Source organism: Colletotrichum higginsianum, chromosome 6 (genome assembly GCF_001672515.1).
Source record: "Colletotrichum higginsianum IMI 349063 chromosome 6, whole genome shotgun sequence".
NCBI classification, from domain to species: Eukaryota; Fungi; Ascomycota; class Sordariomycetes; order Glomerellales; family Glomerellaceae; genus Colletotrichum; species Colletotrichum higginsianum.
In genome coordinates this window covers 515,453-533,185 of record NC_030959.1, presented here as the reverse complement: position 1 = coordinate 533,185, position 17,733 = coordinate 515,453, and the positions used below count along the sequence as shown (strand labels likewise).

Sequence of the window (17,733 nt, the reverse complement as noted above, 5' to 3'; positions counted from 1 at the left end):
GTGTAGTTTATGCGAAGGGGGTCGGTCACCTGGATGGCGTGGGCGAGTGGGAGAGAGAGAGGACGGTTTGGCAAAGAGGTCGTCGCGGACCGTGGTCACTTCTCGCCCGTCTTGACGATGTATCGTATGATGATCCGGCGCTGGCATCAGTTTTGATGTTAACTAGAAAGAAGTGTAATCAGCCAAGTAGCCCCCCCCCCCCCCCCCCCAATCTCCTCTCTTTTGTTTTCCCGTCACTAGTGTTTCTATTTTATTTTTTTACGTGAAGACAGAGGAGGGGAATACTCTGTCTAGAGCGCACGTATTGTGGGAGATTGCCACGGAAGTCCCCTAGGGCGCGCTGTGAAAAGGCAGCAGTAGGGATGCATCAGACGGTGGCCGAAATGACTGTCGGCAGAGTGGACGGAGGGCTTAGATGAAAGGGAAACGGTCGAGTTCACGGTGCTGACGGTGCTGTCAAAGAGAAGAGGCAGAAAAAAGACAAATAAATTGTTGTTTTTTGCACCGTCGGTTCATGTCTGACGTCTTCAATGGCCTTGAAAGCAGCAATTTTCGGCTTCGGTGGGATGGAAGTATGGGTGGCGCCAGGCTCGGATCGGTTGCCTCGCGGTATCGTAAGGGACCATCAACGCGTCGAGGTCCATAGACCGCCATCGTCTGCCATAATGCGTTTGCGAGCGAGCCGTTCCGGGCCAACAGCTGGCAGAGTGGCAGAGTCAGATAGCACGTCGCAATGCCCCAATTGTCCAGGTGGGAAGGCTCTCCCACTACTTCTCAGACACGGCTAGGATGTCTCGTATCAGACATCAACATCACATTCAAGAACCAACTGCGAGGGTGGTCACTCTAGGCTACCGTACGGAATATTGTTGGGTGAACAGGCGTCGTGGACTAGACTTGGAGAACCATCGGGATACGCGTGTTTGATGCATTTCGTATTTGAGAGAATCATGAACCCATTCCCCCGTTTCACGCCGCGTTGACTCTAGTAGTTTTGCGCGGCCGGCCATAAACCCGCCGGACCGACACAGGGACGATGCAAAAGCCGCATTGTTTCGTCGTATAATGCACATGGCCGCAGCCGAAATGGACAACCCCACGAGAGCGAAGACGAGGGACGTCCCCCCACCGGCGGAACAACAACACGAGAGCCCAAAGACAACATTTTGATTCGTATGTTTTTTTGATGTTCCACCAACGCCGCCCACTGTTTTGCGGATGATCCGGGGGAAATCCCTCGCATGCCTTAACCCTAGGCAACAAAGCGAGATGCTTATTCCTTCTTCTTCTTGGGACCCTTGACCTTCGCCGTTCCGCGCAGAGTCTTCTGGCGGTTCTTGCGCTGCTTGCCTGTGGAGCGCGAGTAGTGTCAGCCATAGGTTCACTGTGTGAAGGGTGATGCTTCACCACCGCGGCATGTGTTGATGTGCGCCTGGGTCGTCTGGGCAGGACAAGTGCTTGTCCGACCCAACGGCGACCGGGCACAGCCGTGGCAGCGATGGGATGGGGACTCGACGTACGCTGCTGTCTGCTGGCCTTCTCGATCTTGTTGGCGAAGCCGACGCGGACCAGTCTGTAGTGGGGCTCGAACTTCTTCATGGCCTCGGGGGAGTCGTAGACGAGGGCGAAGCCAGTGGTCTTGCCACCACCGAACTGGGTGCGGAGGCCGAAGACGTTGATCTGGTCCTTGGTGGCCTTGTACAGGGAGCCAAGCTTCTCACGGAGCTCATCCTTGGAGATGTTGGCGCGGCCGGGGTGGAGGATGTCACTGAGCGAGAAGAACCGTCAGCATTCCCGGACGCACACGCAGCAAAAAAAGTTTTTGGTTTCCCCCAATCGATCCTTTTCGCACACGCCCGCCTTTCCCGTCCGTTCGCAGCCGTCGAGTATGGCTGGTGTGTCGTGATTCGATGTGTCGGTTTGATGATGCCGTCTTTCCCGGCTCCTCCTCGTTCGATGTTTTTCCTCGTGCGCGCTTTCCTTCCTTCGGGGAACAGAGATAATCTGGAGGGGCAAACTCACACGACCATCTGCTTACGGCCAAGCAGGGGGTTACGGATGAACTTGCGAGTTCGCAGGGTGACGGGGGTGTCGACGTCCGCCATCTTTGCGGTCGGGGGGCGGGCTGATCTGTCTGTCGAGATGGGTTGGCGCTGGGACAGAAGAGTCGGAAAGGTGTGGTGTCGTCAAAAGTTCGCAGAGTGGTTGTGATGGGGTCTGGGAGTTTTCGCGCGCAGGCACGCTTGTGGGTGGAAGCCCTAATTTGGTGCCTGAGGCGAGGAAGGCCGCACCAAAAAACCGAAATCATGTGGGACCACTCACAGTCAGCTGACTGACTGCTGTGGCTATTTCTTGATTGGCGGGTGATATTACAGTGCGATATAATCTAGCTTGTTTGTGAGAGGTTCAGGCGACAAGCCCACACTGCAGTGGTGTTTGCACAGTGCTCGTCGTGTTTTCCTGACCCAGCACTTGTTTCTTCATCTTTCTTCGCATCTTGGGCATCTCGACGGAAGAGTAGACTTCTACGAATTGTCGACTGAGGGTGCTTAGTTCAATCAATATCTTGCTTATTTCTTTGCGACAGAATAACTTTAAGGCACCAACTGACGTATTGATTCTGTCTTCGGTCTTTGCAAACTCATTGGTTGGGTGGCACACACGGATTGCGAGAAGTCTTGCAGGGGTCTGTCAGCAAAACTTTGAAGCCGTAATTTCGACCAAATCCGGCAACACGCGACATTCTCACGAGTTGACAATTCTCGCTGCCACATCATGGCGAACACTTGTCTCATGCCAAACCCCGTCGAACGGTTCTGTTACCAGTATCTTCAACTAGAATCTGTGCTCGACTTCCCTGCTCCTGAGGTAATCAGACAACAAACAGCACAAGACACCATTTACAAGAAGCTCTTTTCGGAGGAGGGACCTCGTTACAGCCCTCCTGCTAGGTATCGTCTAAAAGTTCTTAAAGAGCTTGTCTCACGCATCGAATCGGGCATTGAGGATTGGGACCAGCATGTGAGCGCCTCCTTATTGCATGACGCCGTAGCTTGACGATCTGCGGTCAGTTACGGGCATCTCTCTAACCGTTCCCAGGAAGTCTCGGAGGATCTCATGACAGCATTGTCGGAATCTCTCGCGGCTCCAGTGCCCTCTGAGATATCTTCAGCTCAGCAGAAAACCTACGTCACCTATCACCTCGGTAGTCTCGAGCAGAGGAGCTCCTCGGAACCACACTTACACACGACTGACATCACCCTCCTCGAGTCCCGCTCGCTGATCTCTGCTTCTGGCACCACGGGCCTCAGAACTTGGGAGGCCGCGTTGCACTTGGGGCAATATCTCTGCGTAAACCAAAAGATCATCAAGGGGAAGCGCATTCTCGAGTTGGGAGCGGGCACTGGATACCTAGCCATCCTGTGTGCGAAGCATCTCGCCGCCACCCATGTTGTTGCCTCGGATGGGTCTGATGATGTTATCAACAACCTCCCGGAAAGCCTCTTCCTGAATGACCTGCAAGGAAGCACTCTCGTCAGGCCCATGGAACTGAGATGGGGTCACGCAATGGTGGGCACCGAAGACCAAAAATGGAACAGCGGCGAGAACGTCGACGTTGTCATCGGGGCAGACATCACCTACGATCAGAGCATCATCCCGGCCCTCATCGCCACTCTCCAAGAGTTATTTGCCATGTTTCCGGCCATTGAGGTCTTGATATCCGCTACGCAGCGGAATGAGATTACGTTCGAGGCGTTCTGTAGTCGTTGCCGACAGTGCGGGATGGGCCTGACCTATGTCGACTTTCCCATACCCCCAAGGGAGCAACAGAGGGGCCCATTCTACAGCGATAGCGTCCCGATTCGAATCTGTCGAGTTTTGGCGCCTTCAAGAACGGGCGTGATGTGGTGAGGTTAATTGCGGGCGGGCCGCAGTTCGGGTGAGGACCACATCACGCCCGTCCAGGACACGCGACACCTCGGGTGAGATCCCGCGTATTCACACATGCAACTCGCACATGTCGAGACAAGCGGAATTGCGAGTAACGATAGCATCTGAGTCGTTACGAGGACCGATTTTAGACCTCCATACATATCTGCCCCCCGCACACCATTGCCTATCAGTGCACGTATAGCGAGCAGCATTAATGACAGCACGCCAAGGTTATTGGCGGCCGACTCGACACCTGTTGACAGAAGATCATGAGAGAACTCCTTGTCAGGCGAAGCGGCCGGCCGGCTCGCTGATACTTCTTCGCATTCCACGACGAAGGTCACTTGGGTGCCAGCAATGATTTGCAACAACATGCGTGCAGATCGAAAGGTCAGGGTCCAAGCTGCGCTCCGGATAAGGTGATGCGTCTCAACCATATTATTACTAGCAGCAAGCCTTTCCGAAACACGAGAAGCTTTAGTCAGTGAGGAGGGGGAGACGGGTAACCAAGAGTAGACGGGCGTCTTTGAGCAGGGGAAAGCACGGCTGTCACGGTCCAAGGATGAAGATGCGGGACTGTAATCAGCCCACGGCACCGACCGAGATCGCCATCATAAGGAGATGGACAACGGGATTTCCGAGTCATCATACCACCCCGAACAAGATGCAGTGGAAGTTCCGCGAACCAGTTGATTTATCGGGTTGTCGCCTGTCAGCCACCATGCACCCAAGCGCAGCTTCCCCGCATTTTGAGGCCAAGCCGATGTGGTCTGATGCTCCGGCAGTCTCAGAACGCGGAGAGAGTTCAAGGGCACCGCATGCGTTCAATAAGAGGGGCGGCCGCCTTTCGTATTGTTGCCATCCATGATTCTCTCAGTCGGCCGACGTGCACCCTAGAAACTCAATTCACGGGATAAGCTTTTTACTCGGCTGGGAATGGGGGTTTACGCAAGGTTGTATTTGGCAGACGGAACGGGGATGACGCTCCGGCTTGATGAACGACGACAGCGACGACGACCACAGCAATGATATCGCCGCCGATGACCAGCTGGGACGTCACATCCTCATCAAACTACTTCAAGGCGTGGCTGAGTTGTCGATAAGGACGGCAAACCACCGCGCAAGCTCGGTCAGGATGACGTTGGGGGTCGTGTGGCTCGCACCAAGGAGCTCACCCTTGCACATCGACGAGAAATGCAAAAGTCTTGGGGGAGCTCGGTGATTGGGCGGGCTGGAATAAGTGCGTTGCCAATACGTCGGGGCCGTGGTCTGGCCCATTTGAGACACCTTCTTTCTCTAGCCTCTGGCACATTATTGGGAAGCAAACATGGAGGGAGCATGGGAGTGGAAAGGCGGAGGCTAGACAGGGCAGGCAGAGAGCGTCTAACCGTTGAGGCAAAGCTATGAAGTCATCGCATCCGCCGTTGAGGAGTATCGAAGAGTCTCGACGACTCGAGGGCCGGAGCTGCCCCCCCTAATGGAAGTGCGGTTGATCTTGTTGTAGCCTGTCGGAAGGGGTGTGTGTGTGTGTGTGTGTGTGTGATTTCGCAACTTGTCAAAAATCGTTTGGATCGCCGGTCGGTCACCCGTCCCATCTGTTAGGACCACGAAGGGCAGACAGGCTTCTCTGCAAGGTACGCACCCCGTCGTCGTGGTCTCGTGGCTGCGTTTTTGCGTGCGCTGGCTGTCGATCCCTATGTATGGAAGTCTTGATTGCCGGGAAAGAGAACGGATGCTCCCCGATCATTTGATGATGCGTATCCCAGACTCGATGAAGCATGCAGACGCGCCAGGAAGCCCAACTGAGAAGGTGAGGTTTCTCTCCGGGAGCTTGTCCGTTTGCATACCCGCTTTCGCCGTGGTGGATGCGTGGCTGTTGGCCGATACTGGAACACTAGACACACCCACTCACACATCATCCGTGATGTATCCGTACTCCATAGGGAGCTGTCAAAACGGAAAGTATCTTATCGCCCCTTGGCTGCGCTGCGCGGTGGGTGTGTTGCGCCACCGCCGGTCGGTGCTCGCCGTTGGCTCTCGGGGTCTCATATCTCAAAGCCTGTCTCCATCCCAGGCCGTGCTTGAGGCCAAGGGTCAATCGAGGAGTGTTGCCATTGGATCTCCTGCGATACGCCTGGAGAGAAGGAAATAGGACATTTTCTTATGGGGATGCCGCCTGGAGCAATGACCACACTTTGTCTGGGGGCAAGCAATGCCGCATAGCTTCAGTTCGATCGAAGCGAACGTTGGTCTCTGGAAGGGACGGTTTAGCCCGATGAAAATTACCTCATCGAAGGAAAAGTAGGCAGAAAACGTGGGATCGCTATGTGAGACCAGACGGGTCGTCAGCCACATGGGCTTCCTAGGGAACATGCGTACGTCACTTTGTGCTCACATTCATTTCATCTTCGTCTTGCAAGGGACTCAAAATACAAAATGCCACCAGCCTCATCGGCGTCAAGCCTCTCATTTGATCCTCTGAGACAGGCTGACAACACTCACTCACTCACAAAGTCGTCTACACCAAGTCATTTGTTTACACTTGCTGATACCGCCGGTCTTCCTTGCATTGCTATGTATCATTGTGATATAACGTGGAACACCCCCGACCCGTCGGAAGACCAGCATCAATCCCATCATAGACCACAGGATCGGCAGCATCAAGGCCGACAATCACGAGAACAGAAATCCGTCGTCCCGAACGAGACAAGGACGCAGCATCGCGACCATTTCGGCTTCGTCAACCTGCTGGCATCCAATCCGGCGCTCAGAGGCAGCCGGTCCCCGTTCGCCAGAGACTTCCTGGCATCGCATCATCATCATCATCAGCAGCTGCAGCAGGAACCTACCCCCTTTGCCAGCAATTCCAGCCACGGCCGACGCGCTAGCGGCCAGCTGAGGTCGATTTCTCCTCCAAGAGGACTCGTATCTTATCAACGAACTCTGCTATCGCCTCCACCTCCGCCAACCGCATCGTCGGTATCACAATCTCCCCCGAGTCGGCACTAGCAGCGCCACACCGACGCGACCCTGCACATCGTCGTCACGTCCGCTCCCATTTGGGTAGGAGGGAGAGACTCTCGCACCACCAGGGAATCTTGTCATATCAGTATCACACACACACCATCTCGTACCCAACTGGGTTGACCAGGTTGCCAAACACCAAAGATAGCGCTACTATAAACGCCGTAGGCTGCGCTACGGGACAGAACAAGGCCTAGCCACAACGTGGACCACTTAGTCCAGCTCTCTCACCCTGGGCTTGCATAACAAGACTGCATGAAGTGGCCCTTCTCCTCTTCCACCACCTCCTCCTCCTCCTTCTCCCCGTCTTCTGCTTGGAATAGCGCAACATCGAACCGGTTTATTGCACCACCGACAGCGAACAGGCCTCCACCCCCCCTTCCGTCTGAGTCTGAGCTGGCGGGCGCGTCTACTGAGACTTACAATACGACTTTGACGCAGCAGAGCACGCAACGCACAGCCGGCGCTTCTTCGTATCCTCACCAGCATCACATCCGGCCTGGACCCGGGTCTATTAAATTGAACCAGGGGTTGTGGAGAGCACTTCCTCCACACCCATTTCCCAGACATCCATATCCCCGTCCCATCCCGTCTTACGCTATCGGCCATCAACATTAGGCGTTATCACCGCGCACACAAAACCACACCTTACGCAGCACAGTACAGATAGATACAGAGAGAGAGAGAGAGAGAGAGAGAGCCAGCCAGAGAGACATCCACGTGTGCCAGGTCTGGCCTCCCTCTCGAAAGCAACCATCCTCGAAAAGTTTACGGTTGCCTTTGCCACGGTCCACGGACGACGGAACACCACCACCACCTCCAACTCCCTAGTCAGCAAAGTATTTTTTTAGTTTGTAGGGCTTTGACTTTTTCTTCTCTTCGCAGCGGCCAACCTGAACCGCTCCATCAAAACCATCGTGGGCTCTAAGAAAGCTTCCCGGGCCTCCTCTCGGTTGTCGGCCGGCGCCATACCATACCATACCATACCATCCCACATTCCCCTTTTCCACGCCCGCCGCTTAGGCTTGCGGCGCACACTTTTTTCCCTATTTACTCCTGACTACCGAAGGCCCCCTCCCCCTCCTCCTGCAACGCGGGTACTCCGTTGGCATCTTTATTAGTAGTGGAACTCCCTCGCGGTTCGCTTGACACACGCACCCAACCGTCGACCACATTCCGACCGGTTTTTATAAACGCCTTGTGGCTTGCAGCGTTACTGAAATTGGCGCCATCGACTGTCCCATCTGGGCCATCTCCACGAGGACGTCCAAGCTTTGATTGTGGTACCTGAGTTGGCTTTCGTTTTGGGGGTGTTTGCCGGTCGAGATCCTGGAATACCCAATTGCACACCTACACCGGAGAGCGGCGAAAAGGCCATTCTTGTCCAGATTGTCTTTCTCTCTCTCTCTCTCCCCTCCCCTTTCTCACATCTTACTCTAACGCCAATCCGTTCATCAATATCGGGTCATCCACAACTGCCTATTAATAAAATAGGCCATTCATTGACTGCCGGGAAGCCGACAAGCTGAGTTATCCTGCATCCATCTGTCTGCATCGAGTCTGCATCGAGTCCGCATCAAGCCCGCATCGGACGTGCACACCGCAAACTGCAGAGAGGCACACGCACGCCAACCACACGACGCAACACGCAACACATAACAAGCACACCTTACCTACATATTACTTGATCCCATCCCATCCCCTTGCCCTCTCAGCTCTCTTCCCCCAGACCGGGCCTCAATCTGTGACCAAACACCTGCCCGACAGCGACCACGCCCTCTTGGTTTTGCTGCATCTTCTCCTCTTTTTCACATTTATTACCGACAGTTGCGAGGGAGGGGCATCATCGAGACCCGTTCACCAGCAATCCCCGCAAGGTCCAACGCACGCCCACCCGCATCTCTCCTCTCTTGCACACACCCAACGGGAAGGGGGGCAGTTTTCTGGGTTCATTTTTTTTGAAAGGAGACAAAGGACACCGGCCCCACTTGGGATCGACGCCATCGACAGGGCGGGAGCTCCAGACAGTCAAGTCAGGTACCCTCGTTTGGTATTAGTACTCGACACCACCTCCTCGTCGAACCGCTGCACTCGAACCGTCAACCCCGAGACCACGAGTCAACTACTCTGTTCGTCTACACTACCAGCCACGCTCACCGACCGGTTCTTCTTCTTAGCAACGCCTCTTTTCCCCCTTGTCAAGGAATCGAGAACAAATAAAAATCATTGCGCACAGCAACCAGCTAAAACCAGCCTACACATATACATACCTACGTCGAGAGCTTACTGTGGTGTCGCTTGGTTCCCAGTCAAACAACATCACATTGACGACATTAGCTCGAATTAACCCACCCATATATCCGCCCATCTCATCACACCACCACACCAGCACCTCTCCAGGGCACATCGTTCATTGACGATACGGTTGGAATACCTATCGCCTTCCTTCTCCCGGTTCTTCAATAAGCCAACACCAACAAACTCGCCAACCTCTTCTTCACCAACCCATCACAGCTTCCCGATGGGCTCGTCAATAGCCCAGAGACACATCACTTGCACATTACAACTACCATACCCACCAACGTCGGCAAAAATGGCAGCACCCTCTACCCTTCCCGTCTCTTCCCAGGAGCAGACGTCCAACTTTGCGCTGCAGCAATATCTCGCCCTGCACTCCCAGCACGAGGAGCTTCGGCAGCACCTGGACCAGATTCGTCCCATCACGACCTGCAACACGTCGCTCTCGTCGTCGCCGTCGGTCTCGCCGACCCGCAGTGCCTGCTCCCCTTTCGGACAGTACCCAAACGCGTCGTCAGGCGGGCGCAGCAGGCACCACAGCCGGAGCCGGCGAATGTCGCTCTCAGGCCTCAAGGCGCGGCGCAGCAGCTCGCTCGCGCCCATCGCGGACGAGACAACCATCTGGGCCGTGGCCGAGGAGGAGCAGCGCCTCTTCGACGTCAATGAGGGCATGAAGCGGGCCCTGATGGAGCTCCTCAACTGCGAGCAGGTGCGGAGTGACAACTCGTTCCGCATGTGGGTACAGTGCCGCCTGATGGACACGGAAAAGGAGCTGCGCTCTGAGCGACGACGCAAGAGCGCGCCGTGAGAGACGCAGCAGCAGCCATGACGGCGGCGGCGGCGGCGGCAACAGTCTTGCGGAGCGACACGAAAGCGTAGCATTGTCTTGTCTTCTTACCTACCTAATTTCCTGGAAATTTCACTTGGAGGGCGTTCGACTGGGACAGATACCACGTTATTCAACGGCGTTGAGGGCGCGCGCGGGTTTCTGACATGAGCCGGGAAAAAAAAGGCCATGAATGAATGGCATGGCCAACTTCTATTGGGGGCTCTGCAGCATCAGAATTGGGAAAAGCGGTGCATACAGGCGAGATATCGTTATGTTATTATTTCATCTCGCCTGTCGGATATTGGATATTGGGTGTTCATTGGCGAGATTCGGCTTCACACCACAGGCCCAGCCATATTTCTATGTTTTCTTTTCCAGCTTTTTGCGTATTTTCGGCGGTTGTAGGATACCACAGACACACAAAGCATAGAGCTCTTGTCAATGACTGAAACGACACCAAATTACCAACACACACAGCTGGCTTCTTTTGCCTGTCTTGTTAATTGGCCCTATTGGCTTTTTCCCATCCCCCCTCCCTTCTCAGTGAGCATGAGGATACGCTCGTGATGCTGCATGCGAGGAAAAATGTCGATGACATGTTGCACATGTATGCTTCTGAAAGTCGTGAGAGTACAGGGGGGGCACACAGAAGGGGAGATTGTTTGAACCATGCTGTGGCGGTACCGAGAACCACAATCAGACGGCCAATTTTATTAGCAAACAAGCAAAAACAAATCCACTAGGGGGAGAGAATATGGAAGCTAAAAAAAACAACCGACAGCTCCCCAGAAGCTCTAAGCATAAAGATTTCATTAGCGACCCACTCTATAGCCCCATGCCCTTTTTGATTCGTCAAGAGCTCTCACTGTGTGAAGTACCTCAAGCACGCCGAATGTACACTATGTGACGAGGCTTCTCGCTGCCGCTGTCGCTGCCTCGCGGATTCAAACTTCAACATCACAAACATCGTGGGCCGTTACACGCAAGGCCCAACCCCGTCAACGACCGCTGAGAGCCACAGATTGCGACCCTGAAATCGGCCACGTCGGAAACTTTGTGGCTGGAGGCCTTGTGCTTTTGACCAGGCGATTAACCAACGCTCGGACTGCTCTTTGTTGAACGATTCGCGGCGCAGAACGAGACGGTTAGTGTCGACGACTGCGACAACATCCATTGAGGAACCGTAGCACACGCAACACGCGCAGCACAGACAACCGTCATCATGTCGGTTCTTTTGGAAACCAGCTCGGGCGACATCGTCATTGACCTCCTGGTCGACTACGCGCCCAAGCTGTGCGAAAAGTAAGCCTCACCTTCCCCGGTCACCCGCTTCACGGCTCTCGCTCAGCTAACCAAAGCTCGCCAGTTTCCTGAAGCTCTGCAAAGTCAAGTACTACAACTTCTCGCCCATCCACTCCGTTCAGAAGAACTTCTCCTTCCAGACCGGCGACCCCCTGGGACCCTTGTCGAAGGAATCCGATGGCGGGACGTCGATATGGGGCCATCTGTCGGGCGACGGCTCTAAAAAGATGTTCCCGGCCTTCTTCCATCCAAAGCTGAAGCATCTCGAGCGAGGAACCGTGAGCATGGCTACGGCGCCCTTGGATTCCGACCCGGATACCCGCGTAGCGGCCTCGCAGTTCATTGTCACTCTGGGCGACGAGACGGATTACTTGGATGGAAAGGCTGCCGTCTTTGGCAAAGTCGTCGAGGGTTTCGACGTCCTCGAAAAGATCAACGAGGCCATTGTCGACGACAAGGGACACCCGCTCATCGACATCAGGATCAAGCACACAATCATCCTCGACGACCCGTATCCTGACCCGCCCGAGCTTCGGGAGCCCAGTGCTTCGCCGCCTCCCACCAAGTCACAGCTCGACACAGTCCGAATCGCGGACGAGGCCGCCCTGCACGAAGATGATGATCTGGACGAGGAGGCTATCGAGAAGCGGCGGAGGGACAGGGAGGCACGGGCGCAGGCTCTCACTCTGGAAATGATGGGCGACCTGCCGTTCGCCGAAGTCGCTCCCCCTGAGAACGTCCTCTTCGTCTGCAAGCTCAACCCCGTCACGACGGACGCGGACCTGGAGCTTATTTTTGGCCGCTTCGGCAAGATCCTCAGTTGCGAGGTGATCCGCGACGCCAAGACGGGCGACAGTCTTCAGTACGCCTTCATCGAGTATGCTGACAAGGCGTCTTGTGAGGCGGCCTACTCCAAGATGCAAGACGTTCTGATTGATGACCGCCGTATCCACGTCGACTTCTCGCAAAGTGTGAGCAAATTGAGTCAGGTCTGGAGAGACGATACGAACCAGAAGCGTAGAAAGCACGCCTCCAGAGGCGGCTGGGGAGGTGTCGACGAGCTCGAAAAGAGACGACAATACCGCGACGAGTATGAGCGAAACGGGGACAACTACGACCTTGTGTATGGAGAGGAGGAAATGAAGGGTCGTCACCAACGTACCAAGGATCGCCGCCCTGAGCCAGAGCGGCTACCAGAGCAGGACAGAGATCGGCGGGACAAAGATCGCCCTAGAGAAGAACGGGAACGTAGGCGAAGCCGAAGTCCAGGCCGTCCAAGAGCCAGGGATAGGGACAGGGACAGGGACAGGGACGAAAAAGGGGATAGAGATCGTTATCGATCGGACCCCCGGGGTTCCGGACGACGGTACGATCACCAAGACCGACGACGGGACGATGATGACCCTGGTCGCAGAGACCGCAGAGATTGGGACAGTCGGAACCGAGGCAGGGATCGAGGCTCGGAGAGACGAAGATAGCAGCAGCATTAGCATCGGCAACAACATCGGCGCAAACCATGCATCTCATCATTCGTCGCTTTTCGTCCACGGCAACAAAAGACAGTATACCCATCCGCCGGTGGTCAGCTCACAGTTTGCGGCTCGCAGCTCGCAGCAGCAGCAGCAGCAACAGTAGCAGTGCGGTCGATGCCAGATGTAGACGTCGGGAAATACACATACAGATTGTCGCCAAATGTCGCCACTGCCGTCGTCGTAAGGCTCGTGTTTCATGAATAAAAACAAAATCTCGTCAACCTTTCAAGAGGTACAAATAGCGGCAGCCTGTACGCAAACCAACCCTCGTTGCATCCCTCGTCGGCCAGCAAAGTCCGGATGTGGGGGATAGAGGAGAAAATCGTCAAAGGTGAAGCCGTGGCGCGCCTCGTCGTGTCACACATGGCTAATGAATGACCTACTCGAAGCAGAAGTCTGTCTCATTATTCCACCTTTGCAAACATGCTATGGGGGGGGGGGGACCTTTTCCCTTTCTTTCTCCACTTGGGGGAGGCCATGCAAGTAAGCGTCTTCCCGGATCCCCGCGACACTTGGGAACGATGCACCTCATGCTGTCGCGGAGCGACGTTACACCAGCCCGCTGCCGTTTGATGAGAAGCTGTCATCTGTCAGTTGTCATATCTTCAAGGCGGTTCCTGTGTCCTGGGGGATGCTTCTTGGCAGCATCTCAACGGACCATGGACCATAGATCATGGAACAAGCCATCTCTCACAAAGTCCGCAGCCGCCAGACCTCGTGCAGCCCGGCATTGTGCAACAACGCCTTTGACTTGTCAGGTCGTCGCCATCCAGCTTTGCCACATGTACGGAGGGAAGGGCGAGCAGCCCAAACTGTCTTCGGAACAGATCTCTATTAGCGAAATTCGTGACTTAGAGTCGACAAATGGCCGACCTTCATCGCCAACGGCCCGTCCACGCTGCCGTCTGCAATCTCATCAAAGCGACGGTCGACCAGGTGGCCACCGAGGCAGGCCTCGCCCGCGAAAACCTCCGCCCCTCTCCACAGGCATCCTGTAACATTCGTCAGCTGCAAATTTCGCACGGGGTCACGAGAGTAGCAGCATCTCAAGTCTCTCCGCAGAGCTGCAGCGATTATTTCCGGCCAGTAGGCATCACGTCTCAAGTCTGTGTAACGGGCGTCTTTCCTCAGTCAGAGACATTATGGCCGGAGCTCGCCCGCTGTGTTACTTTCTCCCTTCTCTCAGCGTCAATGGCCGGGCGATGATGCTGGGTTCCAGGCGGAGGAGGCCGATTGTCTCCCAACGCTGTCTCTGTTCGAGCCAAACCACGGCATCCTCGTTGGCACAATGCGTCCAGACCTAGCACCGAGACAAATCGAAAGGCCCAAGCCCCTCTTCCAAGTCCCGGGGTTCCTGGACCTGACATGACGTCCCCCATGGCTCGACGTGGGTAGTGGGGGAAGGGGGGGCAAGCCGGATCGGCTCGTCTAGTCTTCTCTTGCACCTCCTTCGCCTCCTTTGGTGCATGGCCTGGAGGCAGTCTCTTAACCGGAAAACCTCGATCAAACCGCCCCGGGCTGCCCCGGCGTCGTCTCTTCCCCCGGTATGGCTTGTCAGATGACATTGTCCCCTGGAAGCCCGATCCAATCGCTTACTGTTTTGTCCTACTAGCCGGCTGCCGGCATGGAGACACCGGTTCTGGCCATGACTGGTAACCAAAAAGATACATGCAGCGCCCCGGCAATGGCTGCAAAAATTTTCCGTTGTCAACGGAGCCGTCGAGCCATGTGCGTTCTGTCAGCCCTTTTCTTCCCGTCAAGAAGCAGGCATGCACAAGAAATGCCCGGAAAGGAGGCAAGATGGCGGGAATGGATCTGCATCACAGCAGGCTGATCGCCCGTCGAGACGTCGTCGCCTTTGACCGGCCGGGTTTTGCTGCATGATATCAGCGATGCTGTTGTGCTACACCACCAACGACTTGTCAGTCGACTCTCGATACGAATTGCCCTCTTTGAATTTCAGCGAGACTCGCCCTTGTCTCAGGGTTGCGGCGCATGGGCTTCTTCTTTGAACTCTTCGTTCAGGTCAAGCCGTAAGACCTGCTTTTTGTTCGGATAGCGAGGGACGAGTCGAAGACGTGTCTCATCCGCCGCTCGCCACTGATAGGGGGGAGGGTTGTTTAGGCAATAAGCTCATGCGGAACACAAGTGTGGGTTTCGAGAGCTTGCAGGTCGTCGATCTTGGGCCCCCTCCGTGAGACCGACGGAGAAGCCTCGCGGCGCGGCGGCAACGTGTGCTCCACGGTCCCAGTCCGGCGTCTATGACAAACCGACGGTGGAAAGGGGGAGAGAAGCTTCTCAACGGATCGATGCGACCCGCAGGAGACGCGATGTCAGTTACGGACGTTAGAACCGCGATGGCCAACAGGGACCCGTCGGCTTCGAGCATGTGCGACGACATATTCTCGGCGGACGACACTTGTTTTATCCTGGTCCCTGAGGGCTGAAGGAGGCCATCCATCCCAAGGGCGACGCCACCGCTGGGGGAGAGTAACATACTTAAACTCATGCAGGACATCTACCCCTGATTCGAATGCACGAGTATATTGGACGAGGTAGCATTGCAGCCTCCACTTTCATCCACCTCTCTCTCTCTCTCTCTCTCCATCTCTCGCTTCCCGTCGTCGCCACATCACCAAGTGTCGAAAAATCAGACCGCCCCAATGCGGGACCAGCCGTGGAAGCAGGCTAGACGACGCGTTCCCATTTCGGATCTTGGAAGGGCAAGGGGCCGCAGGGATTTGACCTGACAACGTCAATAGACATGCATTTCGCCCGTCCATAAGAAGCTACAATACAACGACGGTAACGCCTAAGCGGGAGAGGGCCACACACACATACCTGTCTTACCACACATACCACACAGCACATGCACACGACGCGCATGCGCACACAGATACACACATACATGTATTCAAACAAAAGCACACACGTACACACGCATGCATGCCACATCGCCCTGTGCCTCAGCCGCCTGTTTGATATTTCTGGCTGCCGCTGTCTCTGCCGCTGCCGTCGTCATTTCTCGACCCGCGTGCCTCGTGTCGTAGCGTGCCCGGCTGCCACCTTGAACTACGAGGAAGGCTATTCGCGGGTTCATCGCGACTGTAAAGCTGAGAGGCCCAACTGAATACCGGTTGCCAGCCAAGTCAAGAATTACCATGGAGTGCAGGGGCAGACGAACGATAATTTTGCGGACATGAGGTTTGCAACTTCCGTGACTCCAGCCTCTCTCTTCAGAGGTTGGTTTGCAATACCTGCACGACCGGCCTGGGTCTGGCAGAACAAAATGGTACAACAGAAGATGTGCTTGTTTGGTAACTCAAACTCTGGAGAGTCCCCAAAGTGGCCGCTTCATAGGCCTCCTGAGGAGGGCTCCGCGGCCGTATATGGCGGCCCATTCATGCAATCCGATTGCCCAACCGTACATGTTCGTGCATACCTACTTACATAGTTGCATATGTACATCCGCACGTAACAATGTACAGTACATTGCTCTCAAGCAAACAAGACGCTGTTGCTGCCGCCATCTCGGAGGGTCGGGGGGGGGGGGTTTCCAGGAAGAGTCCGGCTGGTGCAACATCACTGCGGGTCTACCATCACCACCGACTTTGCATGTTTATGTTCCTCTTTTGCCAACCGTGGTCGGGTTGTTCGACAGAAGATCTTCGCGGATGCTGCCGTCGGCGTCGGGCTGGCAGATGCAAGGTGAAGTTTGCTTGCTGCCCTGGCGGCGCAGATGACGCGCCTATTCCAGCTAATGACCATCAGCACTAATAGTAGCACCACCACCACCGCCACATCACATCCACACGTCCAAGATGCTCATATCTCTCGGTGATTTTTTCCTCCTTTTTTTTCTTTTTCCCTTTTACCGGTCCTGGGAATGTTTGGCGAACGAAACGGCACGCACGCAGGGCACGCACCAGCTGCAGCGTCAACGGTCGCCGGTCGGTGATTTGCTTACCCCCTCACCCCTCCCCCCCCTTGCCTGCTTTTGCATGGAAGGGAATTCTTCTCCTTTCTTTTTTTTCTTTTTCTTCAACGACTGGCGGTGTCACTTGGACCGGGGAGCACGCATGTGTGCGCGCGCGCGAGAGAGGGAGAGGGAGAGAGAGCTAAAACCGACCGTTCTGCGACCTTCTTGGCTGATTCGTCTGTTCGTTCGTTCGTTTGCCCGGCCACTGCTCAGCTCAGGCGAGAATGTGATGGATGATGGTCGCTCGATTTTTGCCTTGATCGGTTCTATCCCCAGGATATTGCGGTGTGTACGTTGATCATGATGTTGATGATGAAGGAGGACAACGCTTCGTTGGGGGTCACACAGGAACGAGCGGAACGAGCGACACGCACACAATCGTATTCCACTGACGATGGCTTGCGTCACGTAACCTTCCAGCTTTTCTGCAGTTCTTGGGTTCTCTTTCAATGTTGAGGCTGTTCCCATGCTTCCTCCTCCCTGTCCCTCTCCTCTTTCTCTCTCTCTCTCTCTCTCTCTCTCTCTCTCTCTCTCTCTCTCTCTCTCTCTCTGTTTCTCTCTCTGTCGTTGAAGTACTCTCCAGACCCAAGTTGCTACGCGGGTGACTTGCCCCATCCCCCATCCCCCAATCCCCAATCCCCAATCACCCCCAATCAATGCATCGATCAGACTTGCTAAAGATGGCCTTGCTTGGGTCCATGCATTGTGGCAGGGTCGGACAACCGAGTGCCATGGTTTGCCCTCTCTTCTCCTCTCCTCCCCCCCCACGTCCCAAGTGGGACCGAGATGGCCGCTCTGCCAGACGCTGCCGAGCGAGTGTTTGTCGTGTAGTGTTC

At 55.3% G+C, this 17,733-nt stretch overlaps 5 protein-coding genes across 5 annotated transcripts; 4 read left to right on the top strand and 1 right to left on the bottom strand.

Annotated features, from left to right (window-relative positions):
• Positions 1 to 1,273: 1,273 nt before the first annotated feature.
• On the bottom strand, positions 1,274 to 2,105 carry CH63R_08564 (40S ribosomal protein S24; the record flags this gene model as incomplete). Its single annotated transcript, XM_018303538.1, has 3 exons — positions 1,274 to 1,350; positions 1,521 to 1,768; positions 2,023 to 2,105. 3 exons carry the CDS (start codon positions 2,103 to 2,105, stop codon positions 1,274 to 1,276), a joined length of 408 nt encoding a protein of 135 aa, XP_018155561.1.
• A 670-nt stretch (positions 2,106 to 2,775) lies between these two features.
• On the top strand, positions 2,776 to 3,912 carry CH63R_08563 (uncharacterized protein; the record flags this gene model as incomplete). Its single annotated transcript, XM_018303537.1, has 2 exons — positions 2,776 to 3,021; positions 3,100 to 3,912. 2 exons carry the CDS (start codon positions 2,776 to 2,778, stop codon positions 3,910 to 3,912), a joined length of 1,059 nt encoding a protein of 352 aa, XP_018155560.1.
• Positions 3,913 to 6,369: 2,457 nt separating this feature from the next.
• CH63R_08562 (uncharacterized protein) lies at positions 6,370 to 7,480 on the top strand (the record flags this gene model as incomplete). The annotated part of the gene is made up of 2 exons (XM_018303536.1): positions 6,370 to 6,908; positions 7,399 to 7,480. The coding sequence occupies 2 exons, from the start codon at positions 6,370 to 6,372 to the stop codon at positions 7,478 to 7,480; spliced, it is 621 nt and encodes a 206-aa protein (XP_018155559.1).
• Positions 7,481 to 9,550: 2,070 nt separating this feature from the next.
• Positions 9,551 to 10,063, top strand: CH63R_08561 (uncharacterized protein; the record flags this gene model as incomplete). The annotated part of the gene is made up of 1 exon (XM_018303535.1): positions 9,551 to 10,063. The coding sequence occupies one exon, from the start codon at positions 9,551 to 9,553 to the stop codon at positions 10,061 to 10,063; it is 513 nt and encodes a 170-aa protein (XP_018155558.1).
• Positions 10,064 to 11,306: 1,243 nt separating this feature from the next.
• Positions 11,307 to 13,021, top strand: CH63R_08560 (RNA recognition domain-containing protein; the record flags this gene model as incomplete). Its single annotated transcript, XM_018303534.1, has 3 exons — positions 11,307 to 11,386; positions 11,451 to 12,509; positions 12,553 to 13,021. The coding sequence occupies 3 exons, from the start codon at positions 11,307 to 11,309 to the stop codon at positions 13,019 to 13,021; spliced, it is 1,608 nt and encodes a 535-aa protein (XP_018155557.1).
• Between the last annotated feature and the right edge of the window lie 4,712 nt (positions 13,022 to 17,733).